The 26,044-nt window shown below is 37.5% G+C and overlaps 1 protein-coding gene across 4 annotated transcripts in view; it reads right to left on the minus strand.

Annotated features, from left to right (window-relative positions):
* The window catches only part of LOC124596607 (nascent polypeptide-associated complex subunit alpha, muscle-specific form-like), a 109,260-nt gene extending 84,194 nt beyond the window's left edge, over positions 1–25,066 (minus strand). For 3 of the 4 annotated variants that reach the window (XR_006978327.1, XM_047135822.1, XM_047135824.1), the window contains exons 1-4: positions 24,930–25,066; positions 24,321–24,464; positions 20,676–20,834; positions 4,770–4,925 (exon numbers count right to left, since the gene is read on the minus strand). Coding sequence is in view for 3 of the 4 variants with exons in the window: in XM_047135822.1 (XP_046991778.1) it covers positions 4,770–4,925; positions 20,676–20,760 (241 nt within the window). In the remaining variant the exon portion in view is untranslated. Of the gene's footprint in view, positions 1–4,769; positions 4,926–20,675; positions 20,835–24,320; positions 24,465–24,567; positions 24,894–24,929 lie in introns of those variants that run through there. The other variant, XM_047135823.1, reaches the window with a different exon arrangement.
* Between the last annotated feature and the right edge of the window lie 978 nt (positions 25,067–26,044).

The raw sequence follows: 26,044 nt of genomic DNA on the forward strand, positions 1-26,044 counted from the left end.
AGTCCTTCCAACATTCTGTAGTCTTACTTCTGCCCCCCCCCCCCCCCACACACACACACACTAGTCAGACATTCAATGCATTCAATCTTCATTCCCAACCTACAGCATGATTTCTTGTCCTCTCTCTTGCAACACATTTTCCCTCCTTTCTTCATGGAATCATTTTATGAGTATGGCTCTCAATCTATAGGCCCCCCCCCCCCCCCACACACACAGTAGGTTCAGTATTTTTCTGAATACTTATCAACACAGCCTGCAAAGAGGACATTGCCAAGTGACATGCTTATTGTCTGAGATTCTGCGTTATTCCGGAAGCTTCACTGTAATGTAAGAATGGGAAAATTTATTGTTACAGACACCTCTTATCCTACAGATATGTGGAAAGGGGGGGGGGGGGAGAAGAAGAAGAGAATAAGGGGGGAAGGAGAAGAAGAAGAAGCATTATCACCTGCCCTAGGGAATACAAGACAACTGCCACCAGGGCATGGCGATAAATCAGCAGTTTCACATCGTGTAATGGGACCAGGGAACCACCAAATTTGTTTCTCTGACAGTGTGGTCCAGCACATACTAATCATTACTGTGCTAAGATGTACAGAGAAACAGAAATTCAAAAACTCAAAAAACAAGAAACAGAAATTCAAAAACACAAAAAACAACATTAACAGAAAGGAAGAAGAGTGAAATTAGAATGGACTTTACTGCTAAACAAAACAGACAGCACCAACACTTCCCCAGTAGGAGCTCCATAACATAATCGGCACTACTCCATTATCATGGCAGCTGGCTGATGGCATCCAAAACCAATTACTGTGTGGATACATATAAACAGTTCAGTCTGCTGAGCTTGTTTGAGACTGCAATTGCTTATTGAGTCATTAAAGCCTCAGATGATGTCTCTAGCAATGGAAGACAAAAAGGTAGGCAGAGACTTATGCCTTGAACCACAGCCTAATGTGCATAACACAATTATCAGCAATGACATAAACCCCAGCCTTTAAAGCCTGCAAGCCTATAAATATGAAAGAAATTTTACTTTACAACACCTGTGGAACCAGGGGCATAAGTTAATGATATATAGTCACTTGTTTGCATTACTGAGAAGTTAAAGGTGCAGCAGTTCACATACAGTACACATTAAATTTCACTTGCTGTTACAATTTTATAAGAAATGCAACTGAAAATGAGGATTTTATCCTGAAATTATCTGGGTGCAAGGTATGGTAGATAAAAATTGTGAATGGTAGCAGGAAGATTTTTGACATAATGAGACATTGCTTTTAGTCACAAAATATGTTGTGGTCATGCGCTTCGTTTTGAAGGCAATTTCTGTGACATCATGGGTCACATAAATAAAAAAAGAGAACAGTCTGCAGATAAGATTATCAGAGCAAACCATCATTATCTGAGAAAATTCTCAATTTCATTTGCATGAAAAATTCGAAGCACATTCTTGGTGTGTGCCATGTGCCACATCAAGCATAAAAAAACAAGCGTGACTTTACATTTTATTCAATTCGTCCAAGAGGCAAACTATACAATGTATAAACATGGAAATGGCATTGGAAGAGTTGCACTACACCTCAATTTTAGTTTTATGTGCATCAATGAATTATTAAGACAATTATGGACAGTTTGTGAAAATGCATTTTCGGACTACATTATCGAAGTTTCGACTTGTGGCAAACTTTTTTTGTTGCTGAATTGTTTACATTAGGAGAATAAAATCTTATGAATATATCAAATTTTCATCTACTCCAAACAGGAATCCTGTCAGAGTTTTCCAACACAAAATAGTTTTGGTTAAATATGACGCAAAATGGTCTGCTAACACATGAAGTGTACTTCAGCGGTGGCCAGTGCAGTTTCATTATCGTTTTTTGATACGTCTACTTATTTCTAACATGCAGTAACAAAACATAAGATTTATGCTATGAGAAAACACGAACATCTGCAACTGTCAGTAACACAGTTGTCTGGTGTATACCTACTAAGCTCTCTCCTACACCAGTCTGAAAACTTGGTCTCTTAAATAGCATGAAAAGTTTTCATTTTGGAATTGTTTGAAAATCTTCTCCAAAGATTTTTGGGAAATAAGTTCAGTGGCCAAATAATGTTATTCTTGTTAAACCTGCATAAACTTCTTCAGTTTCCCTCTCTAGTCTTTCTCTGTGCTACGTATATCTTTTTTGTCTTCTGATCAATATAAATTGTCATTTTTACTAAAAAAAAATCTTTGTAAAACTTAACCACAACAGCACTTATTCAGTTTCAAGCATGCTACAGAGCTCACTTAAAAAAACACAGAGAACATGTTCTGCTTGTGAGAAACTTCTATAGTTTTATTCATATGAAATTGGAGAACGTTATTCGCATTGAGGAACTTTGCCTGCCCTTTTATCCAAGCTCCGAACATTCTCAGGTGAGGTATACTCTCCTACTCCCTTTATTCACGTGAAACTGAAAAATGTTCTCCAAAATTCCGAGAATAGAGTACGTTCTCTGTTTTAATTATACAACTCCACCTCACGTGACCCCACAATGCATGTAACTCCTCACACAAATTATTACGTGAATATATGAATTTGTATACCATATCAGATTGTTCAGAAACAATAAACATCCACTTTTGTCCTCCACAGTGAACTTGAAGTTGCTGTGTACACTGTTGGGGTGACGCATCAATTCTTATAGGTTTCTACCACATGTAACAAAACTATGGAATTATCATCTACATGTATGTAGAATAAGTCTGCTTTCAGACACACAAATTCGAGAATCATTTTCTCAAAGCACTCCATATGGAGATTAGTAAATCCTGAAGCTAGAGTAGGTCTCACAGTACATTAGTCTATTTGTTTATAGAACTTTGAATTTATGTGGTGGTGAGTGCATGTTGAAATAGTTTGACTGTGTCTTCCAGCAGCACCGGTGTGTAGAGAAACATAACATCAAACCTAATTAGATCATTCTTATCTAGACACATTTCTTGTAGCATTTTGCAAACTCTACTGAGTTCGTTTGATTGCTGGCACATACACGGGCAGATATTGGCAGTTCAGACAATAATGTCTGCATCAGTTGACATGCCTACAAGCTTGTTGTTATTCTGTTAGTTTTTAGCATTAACTGATCAAAGCAAAAAGAAACCTCCAATGCATATTACGAACAATCAAAAGTGGGACTTAATTTGCATTTTTTATTTCTTACTCGTTAAATGCAAACTTTTTCTTAGAGCAAGGTTAGTTGAAAACAAGTTCTAGGAATACTGTTTTTACAGCTGTTTCATTGGGACCTTCATCTTGATGTCAATGCAAACTTTTTGTGTGTGTTTGCTTCAACAAATAAATACATTTGGAAAGCATTCTAATTTCAGCACAAACAATATTTCATAAACTGTGATGCCGTGTGTGTAAAATATCACACATTCCTGACTTAACCATAAAAATCACTTGGTATCTTATGAGAGGCACTCCATATTGATTTAAACTTTATTTCTTCCAATCATTGATGGTGCACCATTTGACTCATAATTATGGTTACAAGTATATAGTACTTTGGTCTAACTCTGTGTGTCAGGACAATCACTGGAAGTGTAATCACACCACAGTACAAACTATTTTCTATATTGTTGTTATTACGTGAGTGGATGAAGTGGAGCGTGATCATCAAGCATAGCACTAGACAATGTTGTTCCTGTGTTAAGGAGGGTGTGAACACTTGAAATTCACAGGCGATGTGTGTCATTCTTTGAAGAGAGTGCACCATCATGACAACACTCGTCTCCATGTGAGTCAGAAAAGAGGCTTGTCATTGCTGAAATGGGGCTCCAGGTACTGCCACACCTCTAACTTCGCCCCTTCTGATTACCACCTATATGGGGCTATGAAGAAACCTCTGTGCAAATATCATTTTGCAGACTTCCAGGAACTGTAAACAACTGACCTGTGGTGAGTGCAACAGACTACAGGAAAGTGGTCTGAGGGGGTGACAGAAGTTAAAAGAGCCAAGTCAAGAGAATATGGAGAGTGGGAGAAAAATCACTTTTCCCTTAGCATCCGCAACAATACCTCATAAGGAGAGTATAGAAGTAAATATAGAAGAGATACCTACAAATTGTTGCTTACTACATGCACTTGTACTGAACTTGTTCCAGTTTTCATTTACATGGAAGAATAAGTTTTCAAACATGCAAAAAAAATCACAAAATAATAAGATGGAAAACTGTAACAAAGATAGAAATCTGTAACAATAACTGAATATTGTGAAACTAGTGATCTGGTGTAAATGCACTTATTAAGACTGATTTGGAATAAATAATTGACAAAAGTAATACGTAACATAAGGGGAAAGCAGCCACTCACAACAGTAGATTGATGCATGGAGCACAATAACACACAACAGGAAACAGCGGTTGAGCCATTGCTGTCATGAAAATAATGTGTGTTTGGGTGGTTGTGTGTGTGTGAATGTGTGTACTATTGCTGGAAAAAAAAGTTTGTGCTTGATATCTATTGTGAATGCTGTTTTCTGTTATTGTTACTATGCTCAATTTCATCAATCTACTGAAGGTGAGTGAGTGATTGCCTTTACCTTCTTTTTACATATAGCTCCATCCAGAAATTTTCATCATTGTTATAAATGGTAAATTTATTATTGTTACAACAATTTTTGTTACTATTTTGACAGTTCTTGAACGAATTATCAAGCAAAGTAACAGTCTGAAGAGTGCATTACAACTAACTGTAAGAGCATAAAACCTAAACTACCTTGGGCTGGCCATTGCCGGTGGTGATGGTGGTACTGTGCAGTAGCAGCTGGGGGAGTGTGGGCAGGAGATGGAGTAGGTGAACTTCCCAATTGTTGCTGTGGCCCACCAGGCCACTGTTGACCCCCGCCCCCACCACCTGGATACTGGGCCCCACCTGAAAGAGAAACAACTTTCTGCAGGTATACACACAACATTAACTTATTATTGCTATAACTTATCATCCTCACCCTCTCTGCAACAGGTAAAAGAAAAAGACGGTTGAAAGAAGTTCTATGACGACCATTTAAACAATGATATCACATGGAAGATGGATCCTCAGAGGCTACCAAATATTCACATATCACACGTAACAGAGTTTGACAACATGCTAATGTAATTTGTAATTACATGCTCACTTGTCCTTTGTAATGTCTTGATCCTAATAGCACTGATTTTTTTAATACACAAACTGTGGGCTTTCAAAATAATCAAGTATAAAACAACTTCTGTTCTCTCTTACTAAATCATTTGTAATTTTCTGTACTTAACCCTAGGAGCATGAACCAAGGGCAAATTTTACCCATGTTACAGTAAGCTGTAAATCTGTAACATGTATTTATTTTAAATAACTGTGTTTCCAATGTAAAATTAGTTTAACATGAAATAGGGACAACATAACTAAAAATGTAATTTTTAAACATGTAGTGTGAATGTAACAATAACATTTACCAATTTTTGGACAACGAAAGTTTGTATAACCAATACAAAAGTCTATACTTCACACAGACTGTTCTAAGTTTCTATGCACTCTTGGATCTAGTAACTAAATACTACAGTTTTCTCCTTGACAGAAAGTTTCAAAAATAGAAATAAAAGCACTTGCACAAATATAGGTTATAATACATTGAAAACTTTCAAAAAAACTCTCTTCACTTGTGGAGAATACTGTCATTTAAAGATGATATTTACCTCCTGCACACAGAATGGTTTATTCTGAATGACTCTTACACAGATGAAGACCACAGCTTCTACATATTAACTTGGTTGTTGTGATGCTGTCTCTGGCTCTCTGGTTACTTGCATTCTTCAAACATATGTAGCATCTTGCTTTCCTAGTTGGTTCCTCATTTGCAGCAATTTTGGTTGCTTCTAGTTTCTTTCCAAGGATCTTCCCCATCAAACAGCATGCAACTAGAGTCCTTTCAAGTCTGTGGATGTATGTCCTAGCCATTTGATCTATGGCATCCACTACTCCATTTGTGGAATTATAGTATAGGTTTACATGGGTTTACTTTTCTGTGGTATCAACTTCTACTCCTGCATTGTGATGATGTGATCACAACATCAACAGATTTTACTTTCTTTTTTTGTTTTTCTTTGCGATGTAAGAGACAACTGTTACTGGAGGCTTCTTATAGATGGGTCTTGACAGCAAATTTGGAAGAATACAGCTCTCTGTCTGCTGTCATTTTAAGTTCTTGCAGTATCTGTTTTCTGCTGGATTTGAGTATCACAACCAATGTAAGATTGTAATCATCATACAGAATTACCACCACTTCCACAGAAGTGTACAAATTGTCAGTTATGACGTTGTAGCACGTATTCTTTATTGGCTCCATCATTCTCTTTACAATCCCAAGAGAACCTCATTCACAGGCAGGTCTACTGTCTTTACCAGCATACGCTTACTTTATTATTACATATCTTTCAGTTACACTACTAAGAATTCTAACAAGTATACCATATTTTCCACGTTTGTCTTTGAGAAAAACTTTGAAACGACAACAACATCTGAAAAGACATAGCGTTTCATCAATTGTATTGTGAGGTCGCTTCTCAAGTATCTTGAGAATATTGCATCCAATTCTTCAAGTACTTCACGCAGCAGAGCAAATTTGTTACTTACACGTCTTTTTGCCCTGGTGCCTTTATCATCAAGCGAAGAACTTTCAATAACTGATTTGTTCCTGACTTACTCATAGTTCCTCTATATATGGCTCTTCCTAACAAATCTGAACATAAATCAGATAAAGAAATATTGGTGTACAGGCAAATTCCCATTACAATTAAAATTCCCATCAAAGCACATATTTCAGAAACGCTAACAGGAGATACAAGCTTCTTCATTTGTATGGTCAACAATTTTCTGTACTATTTAATGAGTGAAAAATTTCTTGAACGATTCACATATACTTGTTTCTTTACCAGCAGTAGATATTTCCTGATGTTCATGGACTATGTTGGGAAAATCCCTTTTACAATGCATAGGAGCTTCTGCAACATACACTCTACCAGAACTTCTAATATATTTGTTTGGAGCATTAACTGCATGGTTTGTCTATTCATTATCCTCTGCTTCTTCATTTGAACTCCCTTCTACTTCTGTGTGATCTGACTCAAAATCACTGAAATTTGATAATTTGTCGCCTACGAATTTCTGTGTTGTTCAAGCCTATGTAACCCATTCCAGAAAATCTACTTTAGAAGAAAGGCATTTGCTCTACTGTGACAAACTGCTAATAATAATGGTTAGAAAATGAAACTCAACAATTAGACTCTCAACAAGGCACTGTAAAACTCACATTTGAGATGCTGAGTCACATCTCTGCTATATTGTTATTTTTTATTTGCAAATTTTAAAATTCTGACCATATAAATGTATAGTACAATACTTTATAATGTGAAAGACAAATAGAAAAAGGCCCATAAACACAGAAGGGTATTTGTTATGATGTTTTAAAAATGGAAAAATGCACTATAAGCATCTTGCATTGCAGTCAGTGCTAAATTTCGAGCGTCTGTAAAAGATCGCCAAATTTTTGAGATTTTGCATCTGTTTAAATTTGGCATGGTTTTTTTCTTTCTTTCTAACCTGTTTTGTGTACCAAGGAGAATCAGCTCTGTTGTTTGTTAATTTACTTGATCTAAATCTCTCAACAGCTGCCGATAATATTTCTTTGAATCAAAGCCACATCTGCTCTACACTTACATTGTTAATTTGAAAAGAGTGGAGATTGTCTCTCAAGAAGTCGTCAAGTGAATTTTTATCTACTTTTCTGACTAGGTATATTTTTCATTTATTTTTGGGGGATTTGGGGGTTACAATACTCAATCTTGCTACGACAACCCTGTGTCCACTAATCCCTGAATCTATTTTGATGCTTGTTATTAGCTCAGGATTATTTGTTGCTAAGAGGTCAAGTGTGTTTTCACAACTCTTTACTATTCACTTGGGCTCAGGAACTAACTGCTGAAATAGTTTTCAGAGAATGCATTTGGAACAATTTTGGATGATGTTTTATGTGTACCTCCACATTTAAACACGTATTTTCGCCAACATACCGATGGTAAATTAAAGTCAACACCCGCTATAACTGTATGATTCGGGTACAAGTTTGAAATTCAACTCAAGTTTTCTTCAAATCTTTCAGCAATTTTATCATCTGAATTACGAGGTGGATAAAAGGATCCGAGTATTATTTTATTTATTTACAATCATCTTACGCTGTTTATTACAACATGAAGAACTCTATTAATTTGGAATTAAAATGTTGTTCTGTAATAGCTAGCAAAATAATCTCTGCACTATCATTCATAAACTTTCAACACATCCTTTTAAGATGGTTCTAAGGAGAAAAAAAGATATTTCTACATGTCCAATGTACTGGGAAAAAAGGACCTAAGAGATCTTTCTAAATATTGGGGATGGAGATTCAGTGCATGAACAGCTGGTTGGCTCAGAATAATAATAATAATAATAATAATATCAAATGCTAAGTGTAAAACACTGAGAACATGAAAAGTCTGGAAAATTCAACGAACGATACTTTGACGTAGCTGGTGAAAGGACAAACGTTCTCAATTTCAACGGAATAAAGGCTTTCTATAATATACTTTCCTCAAAATGTACTATGCCTGGGTAAAATACGTACGGAAAAAACCAAGGAAAGAATGACGCCACTTACACGACTTACTAGTAATGGAAAAGATGTCAATTGTTAATAGACAGTTTAAAACATCCAGTGTTTTAAGAATATAAAAAAAAAAACTGTAAGTTGTCCTTATGTCTTCAAAAGCTAAACCCAAATTACTGCAAAACATTTTCACAAGGTATCTCAGAAGTTATGATGCCAAGATGGATGGAAGAGAAGAAAGATTATTTTATCACTTATACTGTCAACGCAGAAAGAATATTCTATTTCTCAGAACCAACTATTTAAAAAATTAGCTGCAGCCTGTGGATGCAGTCATGATTCATTCTATGTAAGCAAAATAGGGTGTGGCTGTTTTGGAAATGTACATTTCATTTGTCGAGAAAAGTAAAGTAATTAAAATGACTGTTTTAATGCCCTGCAAACTGTCGAAGCACTTTTCTGACAGCTAAGATGCACCACTTAAGATTCCCAAACAGCATGCAATACCATCATAGATGTTCCATTGATCATCACGTTTCAGAACTTTGTTTTTTGTGACATCTGCTCCTAAAATGGATGCAAGTCGCATAAGGCTGTTGTGACAAAATAAAATGACACTGTGGTGGTGGTGGTGGTGGCGGCGGCGGCGGTGAAGACGACGAAGAGGAGAATGGTTCGCTTGCAGCTGCAGGTGTGGAAGTACACGTTTGTGTGATACAAAAAATAATGTTATGGTCGACATTTCAGCACTCAAGTGGTCAGCTGCTACCCAATTGTAGTTCTTTCTCATACACTACATGTTTGCTGTGTTAACAGTTTAAGATGCCTCTGTATGCCCTGTAATTAATCTTGTCCTCACGATCCCTATGGGAGCGATATGTGGGGGGTTGTAGAATATCCCCAGTTCATCATTTAAAGGCAGTTCTCCAAACTTCATAAGTACACTTTCTTGGGATGGCTTCTGGCTATCTTCAAAAGTCTGACAGCTCAATTCCTTCAGGATCCATGTAACACTCTCCCACAGATCAAGCAAACCCATTAGTCCTACCTGGTACAAGTCCCACAAACTTGAGCAATATTCTAGGCTGGGTTGGACGAGTGTTTCGTAAGCAGTCTCTTTTGTAGACTGACTGCATTTCCCCAGTATGCTACCAATAAACTGAAGTCTACCACCTACTTTACCTTTGACTGAGACTATGTGCTCACTCCATTTAAAATCTACAGGTGTTACACCGAGGTATTAATTAACCAATTCCAATTATGACTCAGTGATATTATTGTTTTGTGACATGCACAATTTTACATTTTTAAACATTTAAAGCAAGTTGCTTCTCTCTGCACAACTTTGAAATCTGATCAAGATCTGACTAAATATTTGTGCAGCTTCTTTCATTATAGATAACTGCATCATCGGCAAAAAGTCTGAGGTTACTATTAATAATGTCATTACTATACAACACGAACAGCAAGGGTCCCAACACATTTCCATGAGGTACATCCACAGTTACTTCTACATCTAACTCTCCATTAAAGAAAACTTGTTGCATCCTGCCTATCAGCAACTCCTCCATCCCGTCACAAATGGAGCCTTGTCAACTGATTGGCCCCATGATGGCAACACTGCCCATAGACACTACCATCTGTCAACAACAACTTTATTTCAGCTACAGGAGTTCAACAGTTATTCTGAAACTAGTGCATTCTCTTAATTTCCACGGAGACAACAGAAACAGATGTCACAGCAACAGGGTTAAACAGAGTAAGATATCAGCTACATATTGCCATTTCCCCCATAGTCACATCATTGCCAATGCACTTTTGCCAGTGATGAACAATAGCTTCATGTCTTGCTCATAAAAACCTACACAAGCTGTGAATGGGCACCACTACTGAAACACACTGTTTACTACCTCAAATTACTCAGGTTTACTGTAAAATCTCCATTCATCTTTAGCAAGCATTAATTGGTCTCTATTAGAACAATTTGTGCAAAAGCATGGACTCAACGGTGGGCCACGCAAAGTCAGCACAAAAAACTCTTGAGGATTAGTTTCAGAATGACCCTCTTATTTTTCCTCCTTCCATGTCAGTTGAGTTCTTGCCAGCAACAAACAGCAGGATGGTACTTCTTTCAACTATTTTACTTTGCAAAATCCGAGTAAACAACTGCATGCACAAAAACTATTTGGAAGAAAGCCCAGTGCCAGTATGCTCAGTACTTAGTATCAGAGGATTTTTATTAACTTTTCTCATGCTTATGTTCATCCTGTGCATTAGTAGAACAACATAAATTTTTAGGGTTCTGTACCACAATCTGTAAAAATGGAACCTTTATAGGATTTATTGTCCATCTGTCTGTCTGTCTGTCTGTCAAGACTCCTTTTTCTAAGCAACGGGTAGAGGTATAAAGTTGAAATTTTTTTTAACATTTTAAGGTCTATGGTATTTTGGTGGTATGAAAAATTTAAGCTTTTAAGTTGATGTCATCAAAAGATATGGCGATTTGTATCATATTTCAACACTCACGAACACACTTGTCAAACAAGTTTCTTTTGATGGCCATTTTTGAAACAGCTGTATATAAATGGTGTAGCTTAGAAGAAAAATGTCATTTGCATGCTACAGATTCATTTTTTATTTTACTTGTGCATCCTGATGCGTTTTGCCTTAGTTACAAGACATCTTCAGCGAGTGTCCTGAAATATTGCACGATTTTCTCGTTTACACATATCGTGGAAGTTTTTACAATAAAATGAAAAGGCACATACAGATCAGCATCTAATTCAGTGTCTGTAAGCCAAACAGCTTTCTCTCAAGGGGAACCTGACTGGAAACTTTAAGTTTTTCTTGTGATCACTCTTTTTTCAAAATAAAGCACTGTAGCTGCCTTTTTGTGCGCGTCTTAAGAGTGTTATTCATTTTACAACGTGCTGCTAAATTTCTCAGTTCTATTGCATGCTACATGCTTCATCAGCGCAGGGAGTGGATAGGTATCTTCATTTGGTCATTTAGTAGCAGTCATCAAAACCTATAGGAAGGAATCATGAAACTTGACAAAAAGTAAGAATTCAAAGTACCAGTGAAGGAAAAAAAAAAAAATCTAAAAATTATCAATTTTTAATTATATCACAAACAAAAAATATTTTTCAGCCATTTGTTGCCCACCAGGCTGTTTCTCTGTTAAGACTTCTTTTTTCTTAGGAATAGGTACACGTATATACCTGCACCAGCAAGACATTGCACTTGACAATTCACAATATGTCAAGGTACACTGCAATAGCGATGTTGCAACAGCAGCCTCTATACACATAGCAGATGATACTGTTTTCTGTTACATCTCGTAAATGTAAGCTATTGAGCAATGACAGTATACATAAGAAATCGCTTTTGACTTGCTTACACAATGAAAGCAAATAAACAACTGCATAATAATACATATAATCCTAATGAAGCAGACACTTTTGATAAGAGAGTAAAGAAATACAGAAAATAAGTATTTGATGAGGACTGATAACTCGAAAACAGTATGGTACATAGTTTATAAAGTAAGTAATAATCAAGATTGTAACTTCTCACTCTACGTCCTACAATGACAATAATGCAATAAACAACCAATATTCCTAGCTCTTGACTCATCATTTTATGGCGACAATGGCACAATTCCATCTAGCTCCTCACTGTCACTGTAATCGGAATCAGCACCAAAACCGCCTTCATGGTCATCTCACAAATACAAATTGAATGAATGCCTTTATCCACAAGCTTGTGCAAGAATATGCTTCGAGCTGTAACAATATGTAACTTTTCTAACAGGACTTTGTGTTTTTCTAGTACACTGTAACAGAAATCCGTACTTTTCGGCACAATTTTTAGTGACATTTCAACACTCCTGACAAGTTCACTTTCTTTTAACAACACTACAAACTTAGCTACCTAGAATAATTATTCCTGCTATAGTAAGCATAATACGCCTGCAAATTGCACCATCTTTAAAGAATCTAAGTTGGTGACATGGTGACGACGCTTTTCCTTCTTTCCAGGAGGTGCTAAAAGTATATTATATGATCCAGATGGCTCGGAATCATTGTGGCTCAAGTCTATATCTTCTAATTTTTGCAATAACATTCCCTTTCTTACAACTGCACTAATTCCAAGAGCTTTTGATGTTTGTTCCACAACTTTATGGGCGAAACTGATGGCTGTCCATGAATAGTTGCGAATTCTCTCTCTTGCTTGTAAAACTCAAGAGTTCTCTGTAGTAACTTCTGTGCCTCACTGTCTAACAGCATGCCTTGAGGCAAAGGACTGTCATTAGGTGAACAAAGTTTCTTTTTTTTCGAGTATCAGAATTTTCTAAATGTTGTGCACATAGTTCCGCGTAGTCAGCGTGTACACAACTTTCCCACTAGAGCGCGCCCCGCTAAGCACAACAGCGCAGGCGCAGCACTCGTCTGTCTCCGCACTACGAGATGGCGCTGCCATAGAGATGAACCAAATTCTGCTTCCGCCGATCCGCGTATTAATATGTAACACAGCCAATGAGATTCCTGCTAACATAGAACCTTTTCTCCTCACGGATCACACTCGCGCAGTGATACATGAACGCGTGAGGTATTATAACGAGTGTACAGACCTCCAATTGGCCAGTCTGCATTTGTCTGCACTAGTCTGTACCAGTCTGCATTAGTCTGTACGAGTACTACATTTGTCTGTACCAGTCTATAGTCAAGTTTCAGTCTGCGCCTAATAAGATTACCATATTCCTGTACATAGCCATGAAGATAAATGTATAGACACTTTTGTCAAGTATCAGAGAGATATGTGAGAATAAGATTAACATACCAATACGAAAGGAATTTCAGATTTTCAATTGTAAATATCATCCAGAACCAAGTTAAGTAATTTTTATGCTTGTTATTATTTTAATAAATGTGTGTGAAAATTAATCAAGTTCTGTTTAAAGTTGGTCACCGTCAATCTGCTACTCTAAGTGTGCAAGTGGCATTTCTATCGTCTGACCTAATGGCAGAAGATAAACACGCCACGATAAGACCACGAGACATATTGCTGACACTCGCCTACTTCGTTAGAGCGACAAGACAAATAATCTGATGGTGTGTGTACTGAAGGTCTTACAGTACGCACACCACACTAAACCACAGCAACACCAAGCACAGTTCAACACAAGCACATTGCAGAAACAACACACGATGTATGTTGTTTATGTTCACTCCGAACAAAACCGGTAACACGGCAGATTTGACATAATGAATGACAGCGACTGCTGTGCTGGGATTGGTTCACGCTCCAGGCTTCGTGCTTTTCGTTCTTCGTGTGTTAACCTGTTATGCTGCTAACTTGACTCACTCGTTAAAACCTATAAATGAACTTCATATATACATTTCGGTCTTCGTGGTAAAGTGCATGCCTGGGAACCAAGAGGCCAGACCACAGAATTTTCACTCTTTGTTTTAACCTAGCCTTCACCTGTCAATGATGTGAAGAGTCACTAGAAACAACAGTGTTCGAACTCCATGTTAAACTGTGATTCCCCTTTGTCCTGTTTGATATCAGGGGAAATGGTGCAGTAGTCCATTGAACCACAAGAAATTATCACTACTACCATCATTATCGTCACACATAATCTACATCTGCATCTACATCCATACTCCGCAAGCCACCTGACGGTGTGTGGCAGAGAGTACTTTGAGTACCTCTATCGGTTCTCCCTTCTATTCCAGTCTCTTACTGTTCATGGAAAGAAAGACTGTCAGTATGCCTCTGTGTGGGCTCTAATCTCTCCGATTTTATCTTCATGGTCTCTTTGCGAGATATACATAGGAGGGAGCAATATACTGCTTGGCTCCTCGGTGAAGATGTATTCTTGAAACTTCAACAAAAGCCCGTACCGAGCTACTGAGCATCTCTCCTGCAAAGTCTTCCACTGGAGTTTATCTATCGTCTCCGAAACACTTCCGCGATTACTAAATGATCCTGTAACGAGGCGCGCTGCTCTCCGTTGGATCTTCTCTATCTCTTCTATCAACCCTATCTGGTACAGATCCCACACTGCTGAGCAATATTCAAGCAGTGGGCGAACAAGTGTACTGTAACCTACTTCCTTTGTTTTCGGATTGCATTTCCTTACGATTCTTCCAACGAATCTCAGTCTGGCATCTGCTTTACCGACAATCAAATTTAAATGATCATTTCATTTTAAATCACTCCTAATGCCTACTCCCAGATAATTTATGGAATTAGCTGCTTCCAGTTGCTGACCTACTATATTGTAGCTAAATGATGAAGGATCTTTCTTTCTATGTATTTGCAGCACATTACACTTGTCTACACTGAGATTCAATTGCCATTCCATGCACCATGGGTCAATTCGTTGCAGATCCTCCTGCATTTCAGTACAATTTTCCATTGTTACAACCTCTCGATATACTACAGTATCATCTGCAAAAAGCCTCAGTGAACTTCTGATGTTATCCACAAGGTCATTTATGTATATTGTGAATAGCAACGGTCCTACGACACTCCCCTGCAGCACACCCGAAATCACTCACTTCCATTAAGAATGACATGCTACGTTCTGTTATCTAGGAACTCTTCAATCCAATCACACCATTGCTCTGATAGTTCCATAAAAACACGGGAGAACTGTCGGATATCAGTAACGTTCTGCCACAATATTAAACATCACATTGCTCTGATAGTCCACGTGCTCTTACTTTGTTCATTAAACGACTGTGGGGAACTGTATCGAACGCCTAGCGGATGTCAAGAAACACGGCATCTACCTGGGAACCCGTGTCTATGGCCCCTGAGTCTTGTGGACGAATAGCGTGAGCTGGGTTTCCCACGATCGTCTTTTTCGAAACCCATGCTGATTCCCACAGAGTAAATTTCTAGTCTCCAAAAAAGTCATTATACTTGAACATAATACGTGTTCCAAAATTCTACAACTGATCGACGTTAAAGATATAGGTCTATAGTTCTGCACATCTGTTCGACGTCCCTTCTTGAAAATGGGGATGACCTGTGCCCTTTTCCAATCCTTTGGAACGCTACTCTCTTCTAGAGACCTACGGTACACTGCTGCAAGAAGAAGGGCAAGTTCCTTTGCCTACTCTGTGTAAAATCGAACTGGTATCTCATCAGATCCAGTGGCCTTTCCTCTTTTGAGCGATTTTAATTGTTTCTCTATCCCTCTGTCGTGTATTTCGATATCTACCATTTTGTCATCTGTGCAACAATCTAGAGAGGGAACTACAATGCAGTCTTCCTCTGTGAAACAGCTTTGGAAAAAGACATTTAGTATTTCGGCCTTTAGTCTGTCATCCTCTGTTTCAGTACCATTTTGGTCACAGAGTGTCTGGACATTTTGATTTGATCCACCTACCACTTTTACATAAGACAAAAATTTCTCAGGATTTTCTGCCAATAATAATAATAGTAGTAATAATAATAATAATAATAATAATAATAGCCGTTGTCACCGCCGCCGCCACCACCACCACCGTCATCTATGCACATAATTAACTTTGTACAGAACTCTTTGATTATATGTCTTGTAAAATGTTGGCTGAACGATTTCTCCTTATTTTTGGAACCTACTGATTAAGCTTGTGGTTTAAAAATGCAAACACGTTGAATGGTGTGAAATCATGGTGTGTTTGCTACAAACAAGTTATCTATACATTTAAATTCATCCAGGAGTTGCTCCATGCTGTACACTGGAAAACATTTTGAGCAATAGACCACAACTACCAACATGACTGTAGTGTGGACGACAGATTAGTAAACAGGTGGGAATAAGGGTACAGAAAGCTATCAGACAATAACTGTTGAAATAAGAGGCTAAGAAGATTGAACGACTGAAGAATGTATTGCTGGAGTATTTTTACCCTGTGAAAGAGGGAAGATCCAGATGGCACTCCTTTTAATTTAGTACCAAAGTCAACCACACTTTGCTGAGCAGAAGATCTGCTGCTGACTGGCTGAATTTGTGCTCTGCCACTGTTCGGAGGTGGCCATTCATACCAGCAAACAGCTGGTTAGTGTACCCAAAAGTGCGTAGTAGTTTCAGTAAGACTTGCCTAAAATTAGGATGCGTGTATTGACTTCGACTGGGGCAGTATGTTGTAACAAGGGCATATCCTTCTGAATCTGCTTACTGCATTTGTCCCTTTTCTCTCTCTATGAATTTTGCCTCCTACAGTTCCCTAAAGTACCAAGTTGGTGATCCCTCGATGTCTCAGAATGTTGGTGATCCCTTCATGTTGTGCCACAAATTTCTTGTCTCCCAATTTCTATTTAATACCTTTTCATTCAATACAGGATCTACCTGTCAAATTTTCAATGTTCTTTTGTAGCACCACATATTGAAAATTTCTATTCTCTTTTTGTCTATACTGTATATCGTAAATGCTTCACTTCCATAAATGTCGACACTCCACACAAATAGTTTTAGAAAAGACTTTCCAAGACTTAAACCTGTATTTGATGTTAACAAATTTCTCTTCTTCAGAAATGCTTTCCTTGCTATTGCCAGTCTACATTTTATATTCTCTCTACTTCGACAATCATCAGTTATTTTGCTGCCCAAATAGCAGAACTTGTCTACTATTTTACATGTCTCATTTCCCAATCTAACTCACTCAACATCACCTTTAATTAGGCTACATTCCATTATCCTTGGTTTACTTTTCTTGATGTTCATTTCATATCACTTTTCAAGACACTGTCCAGTCCCTCGTCATTGGCAAACCTCAAAGTTTATATTTCTTTTCCTTGAACTTAAATTTCTAATCAAAATTCTTCTTCAGTTTCTTTTACTGCCTGTTCAATGTACAGGTTGACTAACATCAGGGACAGACTACAGCCCTGTCTCACTCCATTCTCAAACATTGCTTCCCTTTCATACCCTTCAACTCTTATTACTGCTGTGTCCGCCCCTGAGAGCTGAGTGGTCAGCACGACGGAATGTCATACCTAACAGCCTGGGTTCAATTCCCGGCTGAGTCGGAGATTTTCTCCACTCAGGGACTGGGTATTATGTTGTCCTTATCATCATTTTACCGTCGCTGCTTTCAGAATTTGAAGGAAAGTATTCCAGTCAACGTTGTCAAAAGCTTTCTCTAAGCCTAAAAATGCTATAAATGCAGGTTTGCCTTTCCTTAACCTATCTTCTACGATACGACATAAGGTCAGTACTGCCTCATGTGTTCCTATATTTCTCTAGAATCCAAACTAATCTTCCATGAGGTTGGCTTCTATCAGTTTTTCCATTCTCCTGTAAAGAATTCATATTAGTATTTTGCAATCATGACTATTTAACAAGTAGTTTGACAATTGTTGCACCTGTCAGTATCTGGTTTCTTTGGAATTGAGATTATTACAGTCTTCTTGAAGTGAGAGTATTTCACCTGACTCATACATATTGGAAGAGTTTTGTTATGGTTGGCTCTCCCAAGGTTATCAGTAGTTCTGACAGAATATTGTCTACTCGGGGAACCTTGTTTCGACTTAGATCTGTAGACACTATTAAATTATTCTCGGCAGAAATGTATCCACCATCTCATCTTCATCTACGTCCACTTTCCTTTCCTTATTATTGCCTTCAAGTTTAACTCCCTTGTACATAGCCTCAACACACTCCTTCCACCTTTCAGTTTTTCCTTCTTTGCTTAGGACTGGTTTCCCAAATGAATTCTTTACGTTCATACAGCTGCTTCACGTTTTACCAAAGGCCTCTTTAATTCTCCTGTAGAAAGTATCTGTCTATCCCCTAATGAAATATGTTCCTAAATCCTTACATCTGTCTTCTAGCCATCCCTGCTTACCAATTTTTCACTTTCTGTCAATCTGATTTTTTAAGCATTTGTGTTCCATTTCACCTGCTTAATTTGATGGATTTGTGTGTTTTCTCTTTTCAACAATTTAATTCAATAACTCTTGTTTTATCCAAAGATTTCTACTAGGTCTTGTCTTTTTACCTATTTGAACCTCCACTACCTTCAGTATTACATTTCTTAAATCTAACCATTCATCATCTACTGTATTTCTTTCCCTTGTTCTAGTCTTATCTTTGTCTAAAGCTCCATCTGAAACTCTCACTAACCTCTGGTTTTTTCATCTTACCCAGGCACCATTTCCTTAATTTCCTACCTTTTTCCAGTTTCTTCAGTTTTAATCTACAGTTCATAACCAATAAACTATGGCCAGAGACCACATCTGGCCCTGGAAATGTTTTGCAATTTAAAACCAGGTTCCTACATCTGTGTCTTACAATTATATAATCAATCTGAAACCTTCAGGTGTCTCAAGATCTCTTCCACAATAACCTCTTCCTATGATTCTTAAAATGCATTAGCAATGATTAAATTATGCTCTGCGCAAAACTCTATCACATGGCTTCCTCTTTCATTCCTTTCTCCCAGTCCATATTCACCTACTATTTTTCTCCTTCTCTTCCTTTCCCTACAATCGAATTCCAGCCCCCAATGACTGATAAATTTTCGTCTTCCTGAATTGTCTGAATCATTTCTTTTATCTCAACTATCTTGGCTGCAATAATGCATTCACTATGCAGTTCATAATAGCTTAGCTGCATTTGTGTTTTCTTATTCATTGTTAAACCTACTCTTGCATTACCCCTATTTGATTTTGTATTTATAACCCTGTATTCAACTGACCAGAAGTCCTGTTCCTCCTGCCACCAAACTTCACTAATTCTCACTATACCTAACTTCATCCGATCCATTTTCCTTTCTAATTTTTCTAACCCACCTACCCGATTTGGGGCTCTAACATTCCACACTCCGAACCATAGAACGGCAGATTTTGTTTCTCCTGATGATGACATCCTCCAAAGTGGGATCTAACATTCCATACTTTGACCTGTAGACTGCCAGTTTTGTTTCTAATGATGATGACACCTTCCTGAGTACTCTCACCTGGAGACCCGAAAGAGGGACCCAAGAGGACACCATCATCCTTTCAACATACAGTAGAACTGCATGCCCCTGCGAATAATTAGGGCTGCAGTTTCCTCCTGCTTTGCAGCACAGCAAAGCCATTTTGGTTGATGCTAAACAGGTCTGAGACATGAGGTCTGTCCGGTCTTGGTTTACTTGTCATTGTTCCTTCGTGTTTCCTCTGCACACTCCTATCACCAACAGTCAACTTGGGCAGCTGTAGAAGAATTTGTTACTCTGGTGTCATCCAATGACTATTCCACGTTCGAAGTCTCGAGCCCTCCTATCCGATCTGGTCTGCTGTTACTGCTTCTCTACTGACAATACAATACTCCCCATTCCTGGTATATTGGCAGGCCTGCCTCTTGTGACATCTAGTGATCAATCCTGCATTACACAGGTATGATTGGATACTTTTCATCAGGGTATATATGCAGACTATGGAGGGCAGTATTATCCATCCATGCAAAGTTTTCAGTGTACTGTGAGTGATTACCACACAGAAGATGCATTATACATGTGTGGCAAGACTGTATAAGACAGATTTTATGATGTGGAAGATTTGGCAACTTTTGCTAACCAAGACTATACAAGACCCTCTGTTCTTAACGGTCATGTCTGAATCTAGTTAAAAAAGTGAGTCTCAACCATTCATTTCAATTAGTATACCAACTACAGTAGCTGCATTTATATTCTTCTAATTACAAGCCACACATTTCTTGAAATAAGTTCCAACACAAGAGAATGCCCATGCGAGTAATTCAGGATCCACTTTATGGATTTTCCAATATTCTCATCTAACCTCAGGCATTCCGAAAATGTTTACGAACACTTAATTCCTCATCTACATTTTACACTGACTTATTTCTTTAGTCCATAAAGATTTGGCTCCACATATAAATGCCAGTAATAAATATGATGAATAGTGTTCTTAAGATGGAACACAGTGTGAGTAAAAAAAATTAACATTTAACCGTACACATTACACATAAAATTATTAACATATGTAGAAAGAACAAATTGACTGACCATGGTTGGAGGAGCCATAATGAGCGCTGGCGGCAGGCGACAGCGCCGAGCCATAAAGGGACTGCTGTGGGTTGTTGTAACTCATTCCATGGTGGGGAGCTGCTGCTTGGTATGGATTTACTGCTGCTGCATAGCTGTCTCCAAACTGAGATGGGCTTTCTGTAATGGTGATAATGTCATAAAAACACTTGTGCTTCATCTTCATACAGAAACAAATTTCCAAATTATCCTACACAGTATGAATACTGTTACAGTTTTACATGCTATTTCTATTTCTAGATATTGAAGTTCAGCACAATATAAATTTAATAATTTATAACAAATTAGTTAGTCTTTTCTGCCAGTAACTGTGAAAATGTTTGCATTACACATAACGCAAGTTATTAATTCATTCTTATCCTAATATTTCCACGTGATTATGGGCAAGCCATCTGATGAGAATGAAAGAGGATCAGGTGGTTTCAAGAATATTCAAGGAGAAATCATTTGGTAAAACACAAACTAGGAGATCCAGGAATAATGGCTAAATGAACTTAAAAAACCACACTCAACAGGATGGGAGTAACTAACTGGCACGAAGTAGCAAATGATGGAAGCATTTGGAGGCAACAAATGAGACTGGCACAAGAAAAAGCCTCAGAAGCTAAGAAGAATTATCCATATAGGATATAAAGACCAACGACAGCATGTGTTGCAACATATTGCAAACCATAACATACCCAATGTAAATTCTGACATGTTTTTTCAACATCTGTAGCACACTGTGTAATTGCAGAGCACACGGATCAAATATACAAATAAATTTAATATAATATTCCTTGATTCAATAATCCTATGAGAAGTCAATGTGACAATTCTTGCATGAAACATTAAAACTAGCACATTAAATCAACTGATAAATAACATTTCGGTTGAAGCAATTTGTAATTCATTGGGCAACATCAAATTTTAACCTGTGTTTTATACAATTACCAGCGATTTCTGATATGAATATTATAAGCAGCTTAATAAAACACATCAGTGATAAGTACTGCATCTGTGATAAACATTGCAACTAAGTGTTAACTCTCAGTCAAGTTTCATAGGAGGCAGAGTGGGGAATTTCAATACAATATACCGAATGCCATCACACACCCTACTATGAGAAAAGTTACTGTAGTGGTTTTTAGTATGTAGCATTACTGCTGTTGTGTCAGTACAGTGTATGAAGTCCCTGAGATGGCAGCATAAAACCTACAACCTATTTTTTCACAAAAAGTGTAAGGAGATGCTTTATTTTTTGTGGGCAAGCAGATCTGGGGCACGGGATGTGGGAACAAAGGAAGATTACTGTCACAATTCATTCATTGGTTTCACCACCACACAATGGAACTGTCACCATTCATTCTAAAGTAGACGGGCTATGCTCCAGATCAGTGTATTACCACAACATGTTGTACCTGTCTCCTCTGTTGGATTGGGCAGTTGGTTGGTCTGCAATGAATGACAGGAAATGAACATGGTGAAAGATGAGCGGGTTGTCAGTAGTCGATTAGAAAGCTCATTCAAAATTTCCTATGGTTTATAAATGAAGTTGGCTGTTATTTTATTCCATTAGGTTAGAATTTCCCATATTGTTGGAATTTTTGGCAAAATCAGGAATAAAGACAGAAGTAGGTTACTGCAGTGGCGAATGTACATCTCGGGCTATGCTACACATCAATTATGGTAATCATATTTTTGTGTTGGGATTTGTTGACTTTGCCAAGTCACACCTAAACTGTCACAGTCAAGATTAACCTCATACTTTGTTGCAGGTCAGGTCAGTCTGACAACAGTCTTCATACCATTCTCCATATTGAAAACAAATGCAATCATTCACTTTCCATTACTCAAAGCATAGTTACCAACTGCCATACACCATAAGAGAACTGGATACAACGTAACTGCACTTTTGCTTAATTTTGTTTTTGTGACATTTTTGGTGGCTTTGCTAACTGGCAATCAAACTATCACTTTCCAACCTAACATATACCATGGGTAATGTTACAGATCAGTCACCATAAACACCAATGGTCAAAGTGGAAATGTAATATCATCAACTTCACTATGCTCCACAACATCACTGCTGTCCCCACTATTCTAGGAGTTCAAAGTACTAAAACTGCTTATTCCACTCATTCCTGCAGTAAACACACCTACAACACAATAGTATACTGTTAATGTTTCAATTCTTGTCAGGAACACAGCAGGAAATGACAAACTTTAACAACATTGGGAAAAACTGTCATAATCTTGCTGAAGCAAAAATATGGAACTAAAGAAGAGATATCTTTAAATGAGGCAGAAATATCAAACCACATCTCTACAGCCTTCTTATGTAGCCCCAGTTTTACAAGTGTAACAGCAGTTCTCACTTGGTGGGTAATTAATGCAAACCAAAAATAACAAAAATAAATACATTATTACAGTTACAGTGGTGCTTAAATAGATACGTATAACAACCCCCCCCCCCAAAAAAAAAAGACACTACACTACATTAGCTCCTTATCTTAACACAGTATTAACACTTTTAAAAATTCTGTGTACCTTTACCACAACTGATGAAATTACATAATCTCAAAATAAATACAGCCAACTGTTTGTCAATAAAAGTGAGCTTTACATATATCAAGTCATATTTATTATGGAATGTTAGAAATAGCCCATATTTCTTAATTATTTGATTTACAGAGAATTACCATCTGTAATTTTTCAATCATGTTAAAGTATGAAAAGATACCTATGCCATAACTGTCAAATAATGTGACCCTACTCTCAGTGTTTGAAGCAAACAAATATAGTTTAACTAACTGTTGAGTATCCATAAAATGTTTGCCTTCTATATTCGACTTAAGTCTTTCTCAGCAGTCCTACGACTTTTAACACGAAACTATTTTGTGCTTTTCCAGACATATGGTATGTTTACCAACACATCATTCCCTCAAACTTATTCTACAGAGACCAAAACTGAACCACAATGAACTAATACTGCTAACGGAAGTTATAGGTAACAAGGAAAGGTTCAAGATCTGGGAGTTTTGAAAATATTCCTAACTATCCACGATTCTTATGCATCTATCAAACTGCAGTACTTTAAGACACAGGGGCAAAGCCTACACTGCACAAAAACAACTACATTTCTTGTGACCGAACGACACTGACAAAAGAGAACAATCTCTACTTACGAAATATGTTGTTAACACTATTTCCATTTAACTTAACAGACGCTCTGCCTGAACACTTTCATATGGCGTAATAGTTCCATAATAATGTAACCTATTTTAATGTGAAGTGCGAAAGCCTTTACAGACGAATGGCAAGTCAGACGTGGATTACAGTTACAGACTACGTTCTTAACGAGTACGTAAAAGCTATCTGCAGTACTTAGTACAGAACTGCTTCGCAGTGCTTGCACATGTCACAATGGACGGCTTCGATGGGCTTCAAATAATACGTAATCAATTTTGTAGAACAGAAAAATAACAGAACATCGTCTACCACGAAACAACTGTAAATCGGAGTCTTACTTCGTTTAACCGAAAAAAGTTTACGAATTCACAAGGGTAATAAAATATTCTGTGCTACACAAACCGCGTTGCTCCTTGCAATTGAAATTAAACTTACCCTGGTTCACAGAATAATATCCATAATTAGCATCGAACTGGGGATGAGTTGGGTATGCTGCTGAGACAGGCTGTTGCGGTGCTCTAGGGTAAAAAAGTGAATCTGATGGTTGAAAACTGCCCTCCACTCGGTCGCCGACGGCTCCTGAAAGTTTTAACACGTTACATGTGAAACGAGAACGCCAAGAAAGCAAATAAAAACAGAATCAATAAACAGTTATTTGCGTATACTGATCTCAAATACTCACTTATTCATTGTCTTCAATAAGAATTAAGGTCACGTAAATATGCAATATCTTACAATGTGATGCACAAATTACGACGCGGAACGTTTCCCCTAACCGCACTAAAAAATACATACTACGTCTTCTGACAACCATATTATTTTTTCTTTCACGTATCTTAAAACATCTGTCATAAAACCGGCGTGTTCTTCTACATAGTTGCTTAGTTGTGAGACTAGTGAAATGGAATCCTTCCGTTCTTTCTTTGCATCGAGATCGATGTGACTATTATAGTTCCTTCATGGAGAATCATTACTAGTAAATATACGCTATGTCTACAGGTTGTGAGCAGTACGGACTAATAAAAAAACATAGAGGTTACATACCTAACAGAAAAAAATCTCCAGTTAAAACAGGAAACTTTTAGTTCAAGGATTTCCTTTCCCAAAAGTCCCGAAATCATAAACTGTCTGTAACAAAGATGGCCGACAAAATTTTCGTCGCCATCTATTGTTGATACACCGTACTCACTGAAAACGCACGGCACATACTGCCATCTGCTGGCATTTATTAACACAAAATGCAAATAAGTTACAGATACGTCATAAATGCCGACCGTATTATAAACGACATATTGACAGAATTCAGGGAGAATATTGTCAGTGCCGACACGATAAAATTAATTTGTAGCATGAAGCAAATAATTACAATTCACGTGGTCCTTTTTAAGAATTAACCACGTAACAAGGCGGTAGCCAGATTTAAAATGTTTAGCACAAATATAATAAGTAAAGCTTATGTAAAGCCTACGAATACGCACGGAGAAAACTTTATAACATCATTAATTGTTCCTTTTTATTTGACTAGTATGTAGTTCTTAAGGCGTGATTTAATACAATAAAAAATAAAGAGAGACGGTAGAAATAGGCAACTTACGCCTATGTAGAAAAAACCGAGCTCAAGGAATAAAAATGAAATTACCGAAACCTCCTTCTTTGCATGAAATTGTAGCCTACCCATTCGCAAGGTGCCTGTGATTCGGCTCGGAAATACACTGTTCATAATGTTTTGTTACGCGCCAAAATTTAAAACAATACCAAACATAGCACATTTTCCATTGGATTTCCAACAAGTGAGTGCAGGTCATATACATGTACAGCACGACCCTTTTTTTTTCAAAATGGTATGATACACATACAAATCAAGTATGGCGATTTGATTTTTATGGCTACACACATGTACATTCTCTTATACAGTCAAAGAAAATGGCTTTCCATCGTCCCGCTCTTTTTGTATTATCCACACAGACTGATAAAGCGTAATTGAAAATGAGATACAAAAGAGGCTAAGATAAAGGAAACACTAAATTTTCATGTAAACAATAACGTCGCCATCCGGCGAAAAAAATTGAGGTATATTCCAGATTCATCGAGAAACTTATTGTATCATCAGTTTTCTGAAAAAGGCATACAATTCAAGATGCATCACAGCAGATAGTGGG

This window comes from Schistocerca americana, chromosome 2 (genome assembly GCF_021461395.2).
Source record: "Schistocerca americana isolate TAMUIC-IGC-003095 chromosome 2, iqSchAmer2.1, whole genome shotgun sequence".
Lineage (NCBI taxonomy): Eukaryota > Metazoa > Arthropoda > Insecta > Orthoptera > Acrididae > Schistocerca > Schistocerca americana.